The 15,118-nt window shown below is 40.5% G+C and overlaps 1 protein-coding gene across 2 annotated transcripts in view; it reads left to right on the top strand.

Annotated features, from left to right (window-relative positions):
- Zfc3h1 (zinc finger C3H1-type containing) overlaps nt 1–1,217 on the top strand; it is a 75,393-nt gene extending 74,176 nt beyond the window's left edge. For both annotated transcript variants that reach the window (XM_004650105.2, XM_045151733.1), the window contains exons 33-35: nt 290–329; nt 589–651; nt 781–1,217. In XM_004650105.2, coding sequence (XP_004650162.2) covers nt 290–329; nt 589–651; nt 781–918 — 241 coding nt within the window. In that variant the 3' untranslated portion in view covers nt 919–1,217. The remainder of the gene's footprint in view (nt 1–289; nt 330–588; nt 652–780) is intronic.
- The last annotated feature ends 13,901 nt before the right edge of the window (nt 1,218–15,118 follow it).

Below are 15,118 nucleotides of genomic sequence, written 5' to 3'. Positions count from 1 at the left end.
TATCACTTTTTCTTTTAAAGATGTTAGTGCCAGGTGATTTTGACTAGTAATTGTATATTTTTTTTATGAACATTACTCGTGTTCCTTCTGCTTTATTTTTGTAGAATTGATAAAAAAAATTACTGAAATTTTCCTTTCACTTTAGGTTACTTCCTGGAAGTTTAGCCTGCTACTTTCAGGAGATTTTGTTTTCAGTCTCACAGTCAGTGTTCTGCCAGTGGTGGTGCTTCACTGTGTTTGAAGATATATAATTTTTCCCCCTTTTCTATATTCCTCTTTTTTTCCTTAGAGCCATTGCTGCTGAGATTGTTCTAAAAGGACAAAGAGAGGTAAGCCATCCGTAATTGAGTTATCAGATGTGTCACTTTTTCCTTTTAGCTATTCTTCCCCATTTGTTAACTTCTCAGTTTAAAGGGATAAAAACATAAAAGTTAACATTCCAAGAACTGTAATATTTGGTATTTCTGAAACTGAATACAGCCATGTGACTTGAATGTTAGTATATTGTAAAGTACCTCTCTTTAAGCAAAGGATTATGAAAATGTTTTTCATGTTTCTGATGAAAATATGTGTATATCTATCTTATAGGTCCACCGTTTATATCAGAGAGCCTTACAGAAGTTACCTCTTTGTGCATCACTATGGAAAGATGTAATGATTTTTATCTTTTATTTTATCTTGATGTTTTCCTTTAAATTTTCTGCATGTGCCATATCCATTGATGTGGTAATGCTAGAAATTTAGCTGTCTCTTACTTTTATGCTTCCCTGTCTTTTACAGCAACTCTTGTTTGAAGCATCAGAAGGAGGTAAAACTGATAACCTGAGAAAACTAGTTTCCAAGTGCCAAGAAATTGGAGTCAGCCTAAATGAGCTTTTAAATTTAAACAGTAACAAAACAGAAAGCAAGAATCTCTGAACACTGGGTGCAGTCAGTTCTAAGTCCTTAAAATAATTGCCAAAATTATTTGAATGATACTTCAAGATTAGGCTGATCCCTGGCTAAGGTCTGTATAAGGCAGACAGCATTATTGATCATATCAACTCCCCTACAATGTCCTGTCCTTAAAACCGGAAGCAATGAACATGATACTCTTCGGTTGGATAAATGAACTTCCTGTTTGGCCTGCTTCTAGGCCCTGCCAGATTCTCATAACATCATGTACGTAAGTATAGCTCCTCAAAGTGACTGACATTTATTTTGATTTTTTTTTGTTTTTGTTTTATTTTCTTTTTTGTTTTTTTTTTTTTGTTTTTTGTTTTTGTTTTTTTTTTTTGTTTTGTTTTGTTTTTTTTGTTTTTGTGACTTTCCCTGTACCTTTATGTTGTGCTATTCCTGATTCACTTGACACTCTCTGATGCCTGAGAGATTCTTGTTTGGGATTTAATTTCCAGGGCTGTGTTTACAGTTTAAAAAACAAAAAAAAGCAGGCAGTCCCTTTTAGTTCTTCCTCTTTAAGTCTTTTGAGATTCTTCATTTCAGGATTTAAAACTTAAAGCAGTCCATCTTAAGGAAAGTGTAACTGCCATGGCCACAAGTCTGCTAGTTGCACTTGAATGTTCTATCAGGGTTGTTTATTGCCCTTTCTACGGTCTGGACTCCTTGCTGAGACTGTTTAACTTGAAGATTAAAGAAACTATTGCAAATGCCAGTGCATCAGAACCTAAGAGTGGTCAAATATTATGTGCAATTTTTTTTGTAAAGAAATTTTAATTTATAATAAAGTTTAACAGTTTAAAGAAAGTTAATATTTGAACTGATTTGTATTGAAATACTACTTTGTAGTATTACATTGTTTATATTCGAAATATTTTTAATATAAGTTTTTAAAAAATGTTTTTGTGTTTATTCACTGTTCACACTCTGGTGGGCAAGGGTTGAAGTAGGAGGTAGGGATGTTCCCCTTATGATACTGCTTTCTTACTCTGAAACTACTTTCCCATGAAAAAAAATTTCCATGACCTTTTAATTAATGAGAAGATAGGTATTATGTTGTTTTGAGAACAGTGAGCAGATAGATAGATTTGTACTAGCATTAGGCTTCATCTTCTCAAAAATAGTATTTAGTGCATGCTGCCCAGTTAAAGTTTGTGTGATTTGTCTGGTAACATGCTGGCTTATAGTAAAGATCAATATTGTCAAATATAAAGAAAACCTGGGGGCTGGAGAGATGGCTTAGCGGTTAAGCGCTTGCCTGTGAAGCCTAAGGACCCCGGTTCGAGGCTCAGTTCCCCAGGACCCACGTTAGCCAGATGCACAAGGGGAGTTCTTTTGCAGTGGCTGGAGGCCCTGGCGCACCCATTCTCTCTCTCTCTATCTGCCTCTTTCTCTGTCTGTCGCTCTCAAATAAATAGATTTTAAAAAAATTTAAAAGAAAGAAAACCTGGTTTTTGTTCAGTTTATATTGAGTTGTTTGCACCTTGGTAGAACAATGTTGACACACACACTGCTATAAATTTGGTCTTGCAGCTAGCTCTCTTCATGCAGTTGTTGCAGGCAAGAGAAACAGCCCATGAATGAAAGGCAAACTGGTGAATCCTTCATTTATATAGGGCTTACTCTAAATAAAGTCATATTCTGAGCCACCATGTGTGCCTGCTAGATGCACATACTTTGTAGTGAGTGCTGTTTGGTTAGCTCAAGAACAGATCCTATTTGTTTGATATCTTTCATTTCACCCCAAGAGAACTGGAGGCTTTTTGTTTTCTCTTAAACCAAAGAAATTTGGTTAGAACATAGTAATCTTTCTCACACACACACACACACACACACACGTGTGTGTATGTGTGTATATGTGTGTGTATATATATATATGTATGCATATATATATACACACACGTAGATATATATGTATTATTTTTTATTATTAGATATGGATATATTTTGTATGTAAAGAACATAGTAATCTTAAGGGGTATCTCTTCATTGTATGTATTTAAATATTTAACCTTAAAAGCATTTCCTGCTCTTATTATTTGCAAATTACTAGGTGCTTGGGAAAATATTTCCAATCTGTATTTTTGTGGTTGAGTAGTTATAATACTAATTGAAATGTCTCAACATGTTTTAGAAGGCAGTGCCAAGTTTTAAGTTGTTTTGCATTAATGATTTCATCAGCAGTGACTATTTTATTGTCCCTCCTCCCTTTTTATAGACTCCTTTCCATCGTATAAAGAGTTCCAGACAGATTGTGCATCTGCTCCAGACTTCATCCTTGCAAGATGCACGCCACAGCAGTTTCAGGGTTACTGTCACATGGCAGGCATAGTTACTCAGGAATAGGTCATTGCCTTTTTAATCAGTTGTCGTATTTTGCTTACTCTGGAAGGTATCTTAATGCCGTAAAGATACCCTGTTTTGTTAGGGTTTCCCTGTATTGCCCAGAATATAGAACCAGTATATAGAAATATTTACCAAATAGTTTGTTGCTAAAATCTTTAGGTGAACATGTATCATACAGCAAAAACAAAAGTAAACAAAAAACCCCTGCTCATTGAGAACTACAATCTCTTGTATTCCCTTCCCCTGCCTGAGGGAAAATGAAAGGCACACAAAAGAGGCATTTTATCATTGGGTTTGTTCTCTGATAAAAGAAATGGAATAGTAGATTACATCATCATTATTACTTGTTTTTCAAGGTAGGGTCTCACTCTAGCCTAGGCTGACCTGGAATTCACTATGTAGCCTCAGAGTGGTCTCAAACTCACAGCAGTCCTCCTGCCTCTGCCTTCTGAGTGCTGGGATTAAAGGCATGTCCCACCACGCCCAGCTTACATTATGTTTTTATGTGTTTTTCTTCATTTTAGAGAACAGCCTAATAGTTCTATTTGTCTTTTAACGGAAAGTGGACCTTGTAATGTTGTTGTCACTTGATTATCTCGGGCGGTTTGCTTTCAATTAAAAGGCATATAAACCCACATCATAAAGTAAGCAAGAATCTCCAGGTGCAACATCTAAGAGGTACAGGCGCAAAGCAGACAAGTACAAGGTGATTAAGACTGACAGCAAATATAGAGTAACTTTATTGGAGAGTGCAGTTCAAATATTTATACTTTTGGACTTTGAAAAAGTAGGAACTAGTTGCTAGAATATAAAACAGGTCCAGTTTTCCTTAAGCATGCTTTCACATTAGTGGTAGGGAGGGAAGAGTAGGGAAATAGAATTCAGTGACTTCTTTAAAGTTGTTCCTGCAAACACATCATTCTCTGTCTCTCTTGTCCTCTCTTCCTTTCTTTTTCTTTTCCCTCCTACCTGCCACTCTTATGTCCACTTTCTGCAAGTGTTTCTGAGTTGTACATTTCACTGTGGAGGAAGGGGATGGTGAAATGCCACCAAAGGGTTTGCTTTTCCACCCAGCCCTGATTGCTAGTTTCTGTTACTACTCATGTAGCCCTTCTCAGTAGTAATTATACAGTACATCTGGGCACAACTTGATTAAAATATCTGCAATAAATGTGAAAAACTTCAACTTTTTCTTTAACCTTTGAGGTAAATAATACAGACTATATTTATCTTTAACAGATGATAAAATAGGGAATTTGTCTCTATTTTTCATTAATGGTTCTCACAATAGGGATCCCACAACACAGTTTTTCAGAAACCTCATATAGAACAGAATCAGGTATTTTTTTTTCAATGATCAGTTTGAGTTTCATGCTTGGTGCTAAATTTAGATAAAAATAAAGGGGTCATACTTTGTCTAACGAAAACAGAAGAGAATATGCCAAGAAAACATCTTCATAGCAGCTTCACACTTTATTCAACAAAGGCTTCCTGAATGTGAGGTATTTTATGTCATAAATTCAAGGAGGAATCATTGAAGTGTTTCTTTGAAATATGATGTGCCACTAAAAGTTGAGTATAGTTGAACAATTTGCATGTTTAAGAACTGTAAGGCCAGGTATAGTGATGTGCTTGGGAGATCGAGGCAGCAGGACTGAGTGTTCAGTGCCAGTCTTTGGTACAAAGTGAAACCCTATCTCAAAAAGAAAGAAAGCAACGTTTTTTCCTTAAAAAAACTGTTTTCACTTTGTAGGTCAGGCTCAACTTGTTGGACATAACAAGATGTATCAAATACCAAAACACCATTACTGACTAGAAAAGAATTCCAGTTCTTTCAGGAACGTCTTGTTTTTTTTATTTTCTTTTATTTTACTTTTTAATTTCTCTTTAGCCCAGGCTGACCTCTCACTCACTCAAAGTAATCCTCCTACCTCTGCCTCCCAAGTGCTGGAATTAAAGGCATGCATCACCGTGCATGGCATCTTGAGCTTGTAAGGCCACATGAATCTGACTGACTAAGGGATACTCTTAGACCTAATTTTAAACAACCTTGTTAAGGAAAGTGTGATTGAAATTATAATTGCTACTAGCTTCATTTTGCCCCCCCCCCCCCCATTTTGTGGGCAGTTCATGAATAAAATGCTAAGGCTGCTTTCAACATTGGTTAGTATCTACCGCACGTAGAACACTATTTCAGTCTCAGTGAAAGTCACATGCTTGTTTTGCATTCCTTTAAGATGAATAAATGAAAAGTCCCCAGAGTTGTTTTCAATACTTTTAACCAAGCTTTCCAAATGACTTTAGTCAGCACCAGAAATGTTTACCATAAACTGGAAGCTAAATAAATACAGAAGTAAAATGTTTCTCTTAGACCGAAGAATTTGCATTAGATGGAAAGGTGTGCCTCTTGGTTTCACCAAGAAAGCAGAGCTTCCAAAATGACTGAGGGCAATATCATTGGTCTTAAATTATATGACTGTTGTTAGTGCTGATGGGATCTGGATTTTCTCTGCAGTTTAAAGAAAAAAATGTAACACATAGGAAAGCAAATAGGGTATTTAAATATGTCAATAATGTGTTTATACATGACTTTAGTAAGTTATAAAGGCCATCCAAATTATATAAAAATGTAGCCGGGCGTGGTGGTGCACATCTTTAATCCCAGCCCTCGGGAGGCAGAGGTAGGAGGATCGCCATGAGTTCAAGGCCACCCTGAGACTACATAGTGAATTCCAGGTCAGCCTGGGCTAGAGTGAGACCCTACCTTGAAAAACAAAACAAAACAATATGTGTGTGTGTGTGTGTGTGTGTGTGTGTGTGTGTGTGACTTAGGGGCTGTCTTCTATGTTGAGTTAAAACCTAAAGCAAAATAAGAAAATAATTTGCCCAATCATTGAAGTCTATACTGCATTTTCCCCTTTGAGTCAGTAACCTGAAAGCTTCAAAACTGATTACCAAGACAACTAAGCAAATGTGAATTTGCAGTATTGCCTGGTCAGCCAACAAATTAAAGTCTTGAGCATATTCTTACCTAGTGAGGTAAGCCTTGTGAAAAAGAATGATTGCCGCCAACTGAGGGAGCTGAGTCTACGTTAGTGAAGATAATCAGAGCGTCTGCTGCCAATGCCAAAACGCTCAACTGGGACATCGTGCAGTGAGATTTATGAGATTGCTTCTGGATAGAGGAGGCATCTCAGGATGGCTTAGAGGGAGCTACAAAAGCAAATGCAGGAGTTTAAGCAGTGAGTGTTGGGAGGGTGTGTTATATTTAAATAACCAGCTGCAGACTGACAAGTCACTTCATTACCAGTTACTTCTTTTTCCACCTCCACAACTACAAAATTTGGAAATAAAGCACTTACCCCGGGGCTGGTAAGAGGTCTTGCAGTGGAAATTTTTAACAAGTAGTGTTTTGACTTCAGGGTGATTTTCCAAAATGGGCAGGGATGTTACAAAGTAGCAGTTTACTTCTCACAGACAGAAGTTCATTACTGTCAAAGATGATCCGACCAGTGCTTCAGCAAGAGTTTATTGGTCTCTTAAGAGATAGAGCAGAAGGGGTCCCAGGGCACAGCTGAATGGTAGAGTACGTGCCTAGCTTTCATGAAGTATGAGTATGATTCCTAGCATTGCAAACTACACCCAGAATGTTACTTTAAAATTCAGTAGTTTCTGGTATAAAAATATCTATTAAGGGCTGGAGAGATGGTCTAGCGGTTAAGTGCTTGCCTGTGAAGCCTAAGGACCCCGGTTCGAGGCTCGGTTCCCCAGGTCCCACGTTAGCCAGATGCACAAGGGGGTGCACGTGTCTGGAGTTTGTTTGCAGAGGCTGGAAGCCCTCGCGCGCCCATTCTCTCTCTCTCCCTCTATCTGTGTTTCTCTCTGTGTCTGACGCTCTCAAATAAATAAATAAATAAAAATTAAAAATTAAAAAAAATAAATCTATTAAAATGCCAGGTGTGGTAGTGCCTGCCTTTAATCCCAGTACTCGGAAGGCAGAGGTGGGAGGATTGCTGTAAGTTCGAGGCCACCCTGAGACTACATAGTGAATTCCAGGTCAGACTGAGCTAGAGTGAGACCCTACATCAGGAAACAACAACAAAGAGTTTTAAAAGACTTTGGGGGAGGTGTGGTATGCGTGCATATGTACACATCTTCATGTTTGTGGACACATGCAGATGTTGACGTTGGGTGTCTTCACTTGGCACCTTGCTTACACAAGGTCTGTCACTGATTTGGCCATTAGAACTAGTCACTTTTCCCTGATGATCCTGTTTCTGCTTCCTTAGTGCTGGTATCACCATGCCTGCTCAGCATTTATGTGGGTGCTAAGAATCTGAAGTCTGATCCTCATCCTTGCATGACAAGTGCTTTCCTCTGATCATCTCCCCACCCTCTGCTAGAGGATGTTCTTGACCTTGGGTTTTAAGTCAGACAGGTTGAACTTTTCCTGTTTTCAACTAGAATTCTTGGTGTTAACCCATTTTATGGTGTAATAGAGGATTAAAGTCCCTTAATTCAGTACTCAGAGTTGCCAATCCAACCACTGTGTACTTTTATTGGAGTTGCCTGTGGGCATGGCACTGTTGACAAATATAAGCCTAGTTGTAGGCAGGAGTCATAAATGACCTCATCAGCCAAGAAGCTTTCATAAATTTTGCTTTGTAGATAACACCCAAGAACATACTTTTACTGTAATGAGGCCAAACTTGGCTGAAGCCACCAGTCTAGTGATGGAGATAAAAATCAGTGCAGAGCAGAAGGTAATCTGTAGTGCTCCATTTGTTGATTGCAAACAAAAGGTTTAGGGTTTATGTGTGGGATAGGGAGGACAGCAGTCAGAATAGCCAGTTCACTGCAAGCTTTGTGTACTGGGTCCGACAAAAAGTCAGTTGTTAGAGGCTTGCTGCATGAACTCTCAAGCCAGAGACCACGAATTTTGACTAGTCAGAACCCATGTAAATAGCTGAGGGGTTGCCATTTATGTCTATAACCACTAAGTTGGGGAGCTTATACTTGACAATTGCTGGGACTCACTGATGAACAGCAGCTCATGCAAATAAATAAGCAATAAGGGCACTTGATGTTCTCTAACCTCATGCATGCACATGGGCCATACATATGTGCACACATCTAACAGCCACAAAAAGTAACAGTAGCTTAAAAGTTTCATCAAGTAAAAGTCGAAGTCAGTGGATCGAGGCTGAATACTGGTTCTTCATGACAGAGACTTAGACACATTCTCTTGTTCCATCCCGTGTAACCATCATTCCAAAAGGGGGTTTGTTACGGTGTTTTGTAGTCATGTCCTGTACAAGAGTACAATGGCCAATAGGCTGTAATGGGGACTGACGCTAAGCCAGTGTACTTAGTGTGCTGGTTCAAGCTACCCAGGACACTATTAACAGCGTGCAAGGAGGAGAGCTGTTTTCCAGTTTGCAAGGAAACCACTTGGCAAGAGTGGGTCAGTTTCCAGTTGTACAACATCACTATGTGGGCTGATGGTCCTGAATATTCTTAGAGCTTCTTCAAGTCTTAACTGCTCACATCCTATTTAGCAACTAGGAAAAATGGGGGGGAGGGACACTCTTTAAAGAGTAGTTTGCAGGAAGTGAACACCTCTGTTTTATCTTACTAGAATAAACACTTTGCTGCTTCAATGTGTGCTGGTAAGTGTAGTATTGGGCTGCAACTATGACCCTACCATCAAAAACAGTAAACACTGTAGAGAGAAGTTAGTGGCATGAGCCTAGCATGTAGCTCTACATTTTTTTTTAAATCCACTAAAGTCCCATTCCTTTGTAATTCTCTACAGTTCTTTAGTTTGGAATAAGAAAGCTGAAAACATTTTGCTGGAATGAACATTTACTAAGAATACGTGGTTTTAGCAGGTCCATGTGCTTGAGGTTTAAACTCTCACACCCCTAGCTATATTGTTGCAATCCCCATTTTACAGATGCAAACCAAAAAGCAAATGACAAACCCAGGATGGTGGTTGCTGAATGAATCCCTTGATTGCTCAGCAGTTAAGGCACCTGACTGCAAAGCCTAAGCACCCAGGTTCAGTTCTCCAGTACCCATGTGAAGCCATATGCATCAGGTGGCACATGCTAGAGCAGTGACTAGAGGCTCTGTTATGCCCATTCTTTCTCCCTCTCATATTTTCTAAAAAATTTTAAAACCCTGAAGTGAAGTTGATCCATTGAGGCCTCTGAAGGAATCACTGAGAGACTTTGTTATTATCAACCTAGTAAAATAAAGGCCTGGAACTTCAATATACCACTAGAGCCTTCTGAGAATGAAACTTGAAAGACTTGAGAGGTGAAAAGGGACAACTCAGCAACACTGGCTTTACAATCTAGAATTATACCCTGGTTGTTGTTTTTTTTTTTTTTTTTTTTTTTTCAGATACATTCTTTTCATTAGCAACTGCCTCTCTTCTATCTCACCTTAAAAATTTGAGTTTCTGCAGGGCGTGGTGGTGCACACCTTTAATCCCAGTACTCGGGAGGCAGAGGTAGGAGGATCACCATGAGTTTGAGGCCACCCTAAGATTCCATAGTGAATTCCAGGTCAGCCTGGGCTAGAGTGAGATGCTACCTCGGGGCGGGGGGGGGGGGGAATTGAGTTTCTGAGATTCAGTTTAGGGTTTTGCCTTCTGAAAAGAGCTTAGTAACTGAATTTTCAGATAAACATTAGTGGATCTGTTGAAAATGTAACATTGATGAGGCCACTTCCAACACTGAGGATAGAGAATAGAGTGAGCTCTTAGACAAATCAAGGATTTGAAGTAAAACTTTCTATTGATGGTGAGATTTTATTTATTTAGTGGAGTGGGGCCAGATAGAATGGGTGCACCAGGGCCACTAGCCACTGCAAACAAACTCCAGACACATGTGCCACCTTGTGCATCTGGTTTACATGGGTATTGGGGATCAAACCTGGGTCCTTAAGCTTCACAGGCAAGGACCTTAATCACTATGCTATCTCTCCATTAAGTTTTCTTTAGTTCCCTTGGATACCAAACATGGCCCTATGACCACAAGAAAGTTTACCTAAGAGTTCTTGACCCACATTTCTTCATTTGTAAGGATCAGTACCAGTGTATGGTGATATGAGGATAAAATAACATAGGTTAAGGGTTTAAAGCAGTCTGGAACATGATCAGTAGCCACACCAGATGTGTGATTGTAGAAACTAAGGAAGACTAATACATGGGTTAGTGTTTCAGTGTAGCAAGAGATGCTTCAGCAGTGGGAGATCTGAAGAACAAGAACAGTGGCTTAGGATTTAAGGGGGCTAGAGAGATGGTTCAGTGGTAAAGGTGTTGCTTGCAAACCCTGATGGCCTGTGTTCAATCCCCAATATCCACATAAAGTGAGATGCATGCATCTAGAGTTTGTCTACAGTTGCAGGAGGCCCTGCTGCACCTATGTTTTCTCCATCCTCCCCCACCCCGCTGAAACTAAGAATAATTGGCAAAACAAGCAAGGGTGCTGTTTTCTTAGTGAACCGGGTACCAACACAAGGGTGAAGGAGATAACACAGAGAAAAGTCAACTCCTAGGAAATAAGTTTTTAAAAAATTAGGGGCTGGAGAGATGGCTTGGCAATTAACCCACTTGCCTGCAAAGCTAAAAGACTAAGGTTCTATTCCCCAGGACCCATGTAAGCCAGATTCACAGTGTAATGCATGCATCTGGAGTTCATCTGCAGTGGCTAGAGGTCCTGGTATGCCCATTCTCTCTCTCTCAAATAAAGGAAAGTAAAAGATTAAAAAAAAAAAAAATTAGTCTGGACCTGTATTGTCAGAAGAGCACTCTAGTGAAGGTTTGGAAGCAAAATAGTGTTGATGGAAGTGGGTGACACTTGCAAAGAGATGATTATGACTTTTTTTTTTTTTCTTTCCCTACTGAAGATTCCCCAGTGTAGGGTATGTGCTCTTTAGTGTGATCTGAATCTATAAGTTCAGGGAGCTTTTTAAAAATAGGGATTCTCAGCTTGGCATGGTGGCGCATGCCTTTATTCCCAGTGCTCAGGTGGCAGAGGTGGCAGGATTGCTGTGAGTTAGCCGCCCCCGTGAGACTATGTAGTGAGTTCCAGGTCAGCCTGGGATAGAGTGAGATCCTACTTAGGAAAAATAAAAAGGATTCTTGTTGCAGTCAGGTTTGCATTGCTGGTAGAAAGCACCCAACCAAGAACAGCTTTTGGGAAATATGGGTTTATTTTAGCTTAAAAACTCGAGGGGAAGCTCCATGATGACGGGGGAAAGTGATGGCATGAACAGAGGGCAGATATCACCTGGCCAACATTAGCTGGACAATAGCAACAGGTGAGTGTGCCAAACACTGACAAGAGGAAACTGGCTATAATACCCATAAGCCTGCCCTCAACAACACACTGCCCCCAGGAGGCATTAATTCCCAAATCTCTATCAGCTGGGATCCTACCATTCAGAATACCTAAGTTGATGGGGACACCTGAATCAAGCCACCACATTTTGCTCCTGGCCTCCATAAACTGATAACCATGCATAATGTAAAATGCAATGCATTTACTCCATCTTTAAAAGTCCCTATAGTTTTTTTATCCTAATGATGTCCAAACATTGTCATAGTCCAAGATCTTTTGACTTAGCCATAATACAAAACAAAAACAAACAAACAAACAAAAAACCATAATGGCACAAGCTAAACATTCACACTGCAAAAGATGGCATTGGGCATAGCAAAGAAATATTCAACCAACACAAGATTTAAACAGGGAAACCACCAAACTCTAGCTCCAAGTCCAACAGCTCTAGTCAGTGACAAATCTCCAAGTCCAATAATTCTAACAGCAACAAGTCTCTGGAGTCCAATTCCACCCCTCTAGCTAGGCTACTCACAGTCCTGGAAAACTTCATCCAGAGTTGGCAGCTCTCCTCAGCAGCCATCTTGTGGTCCCAGCTTCTCCACTGCAACCCACAGTCCATCCTCATGGTTCCATCGGGCCTCCATGTAGGCAATTCAGCAAACCTGCTTCACACTGCCCATAGCCATTTCCAAAGCACAAGACTGTGCTGCAAATTCAGTTACCTTCTCTTTCCTGCACTCCTTATACTCCATCCAGGGGAAATAAAATAGACTTTGAAGAACAGAGCACTCTTTCAGCATTCAGGCCCCTTTGAAAGTGTCTGTTCTTTCTGTTGTCCCAATGCAGGTCAGCCGGGCCACTCATAGTGGTTGTAATTTCTCATACAATTGCAGCTGAATGGGCTGAAGTTTTGGCTCAAAGATTTCATTTTTTCTGTACCATATCCCTCTGCTCAGTCCATTTCTATGCAATGCAACCCTGCACAACTTCTCAGGACATGTCCATAACAGCAAATCTGCTTCCAGCCCAGTCAAGGCAAAGCTGTTTCTCACCATCATATGCCAAATCTCACAGTCCATAGTTCTTACTGCATTCAGGTCTTTCAACTCTGACCAGTATAGTCCATCAAGCTGTACTTAAAACACTGCAAGGTGTCTCTTAAGCCAAGATTTCAAATTTATCCATGTTCCTCTTGAAAATCAGCTCCAAATGACCAAAGCCACAGTCAGGTTTCAAGCAGCGATCACAGCACTCTCAGTACTAACTTTACTGTTGCAGTCACGTTTGCATTGCTGGTAGAAACCACCTGACCAAGAGCAGCTTGGGGGATAAATGTGTTTATTTTGGCTTACAGATTTGAGGGGAAGCTCCATGATGGCAGGGGAAAATGATGACATGAGCAGAGAGTGGACATCACCTCCTGGCCAACATCAGCTGGACAACAGCAAGAGGAGAGTGTGCCAAACACAAGGGGAAACTGGCTATATACCCATAAGCCTGGTGCCCAACAGCATACTGCCTCCAGGAGGTGTTAATTCCCAAATCTCCATCAGCTGGGGACCTAGCATTCAAAACACTTAAGTTTATGGTGGACACATGAATCAAACCACCTCAGTTCTCAATCCCTGCCCAGACCATTAAGTAAGAGGCTGTATTTTATTTTTTAAATGCAATAATATTTTTTTTTATTTGCAAGCAGAGAGAGAGACAGGGAATGGGTGTACCAGGGCCTCTAGTCACTGCAAACGAACTTCAGATGCATGAACCTCTTTGTGTCATTAGGCATTGCAAGTCAGAGCCTTAACTGCTGAGTCATCTCTCCAGCCCCCAAAGCTGTATTTTAATAAGATCCCCTAAAATTTGAGAAGCTCTAAGCTGGGGAAAAAATGCATGGTTTTCCACAGTTGAAAATTCAGAAGTATGGAAAGTCCTGGTTCCAGTCACCTGGACATCAATTGTAATGTCTGGGGCATAGTAGATGCCAGTCAGGGTCTTCAGGTTTTTTGTCTCATCAGTCTGCTATGTCCTCAGCTTCCATGGGTTCAGTTGTGAATGAAAGTACTTTTAGAGGACTGGAAAGATAGCTTAGTGGTTAAGATGCTTGCCTGTGAAACCTAAGGACCCACATTCTACTCTCCAGGTCCTACATAAGCCAGATGCCCAAGGTGATGCAAGTGGGCATGGTCACATGTGCACAAGGTGTCTGGAGTTTGACTGAAGTGGCTGGAGGTCCTAGTGCACCAATTCATTTATTATCTCTCTCTCAAATAAATAAATAAAAGAAATAAAGTACTTTTAGAGGGATAGGGGGATTGCACAGTGGTTAAAGGTGCTTGCTTATGAAGTCTGATGGTCCAGGTTCATTTCCTCAGTACTCATGTAAAAACACAAAAATGGCACATGCATCTATCTGGAGCATATTGCAGCAGCAGGAGATCCTAGTGTACCCATTCATTCTCTCTAAAATAAATACTTTAAAAACTGCTTAATTTTTTAAAATGTTTAAAAAATACTTTTGGAAAATCCACCAAGCTTGCACAGTCATGCAATCCTGTAATTCCAGCACTCAGGATGCCAAGGCAGGATGATTATTCCAAGTTCAAGGCCATCCTGAGCTACACATCAAGTTCCCCTGGCTCAAAAGCCAAAAATAAAATAAAAAGTAAAAGATGTATCTTAACCAAACATACACTTTTTGTCGTCATTAGCAATACAAATAACAAGTCTCCTGTGGATACTGTCATGGGCCTTTCCCTGAGGAGATGTCTGCTCCCTGCCCACCCACCCCAAACAGGGCTCCAACAGCAGATGATTACACCAAAGTTCAGCTTGGTGAACCAATGAGTTTAACATGCTTGCTTACAGAGCATGGACTAGGGGTTCCTTACTGGAGTGTAAGTGACTCCAAAGCAGCTGTAATCACTGGACAGTCTCACCTCAGCATGGATGACGGCTTCCCCATAACTGCATAGATGCAGTGCCTTCAGTGAACCTTCAACACTATATGATCTAGCACCTCCTGAGGGGGAGACCATGTGCAGCTGGGGCAGAATCACAGCTAGCTGGGAGGTGCAAGGGGGAAGTGGGCAGTAAAGTTCTGATGACTCTTCCCCCTTTCCTTCCATGAGGGAACCTCAACAGGCCCAATATTGAGGCCCTCTTGTTTATGGCCATAGCTGCTTCTGATGAAGATAACTGGCTGTCATGCTTGGAAGACTCCTCAGCACTACATCCCTCCCTCTGGCTCTTACATTCTTTCTGTGCTCTTCTTTTGCATTGTCTCCTGAGCCTTGGAGAAGTTGACTTAGATGTCTGATCATTTTCTTCCATTTGTGGCTGAGCATTGGACCACTGTGCTACATCAGTAGTCATCAGCAGCTTGGCTGAGTATAAGTCTCTTCAGTAAGCACCATTCATTGCAAAAAGAAGTGTTCTGGGATGGAGAGATGGCTCAACCATTTTGGTGCTTGCCTGCAAAGACT

Source organism: Jaculus jaculus, chromosome 6 (genome assembly GCF_020740685.1).
Source record: "Jaculus jaculus isolate mJacJac1 chromosome 6, mJacJac1.mat.Y.cur, whole genome shotgun sequence".
Classification (NCBI taxonomy): Eukaryota; Metazoa; Chordata; class Mammalia; order Rodentia; family Dipodidae; genus Jaculus; species Jaculus jaculus.
Note: the sequence above shows the minus strand (reverse complement) of the source record. Positions and strands in the feature narration are given on the sequence as shown.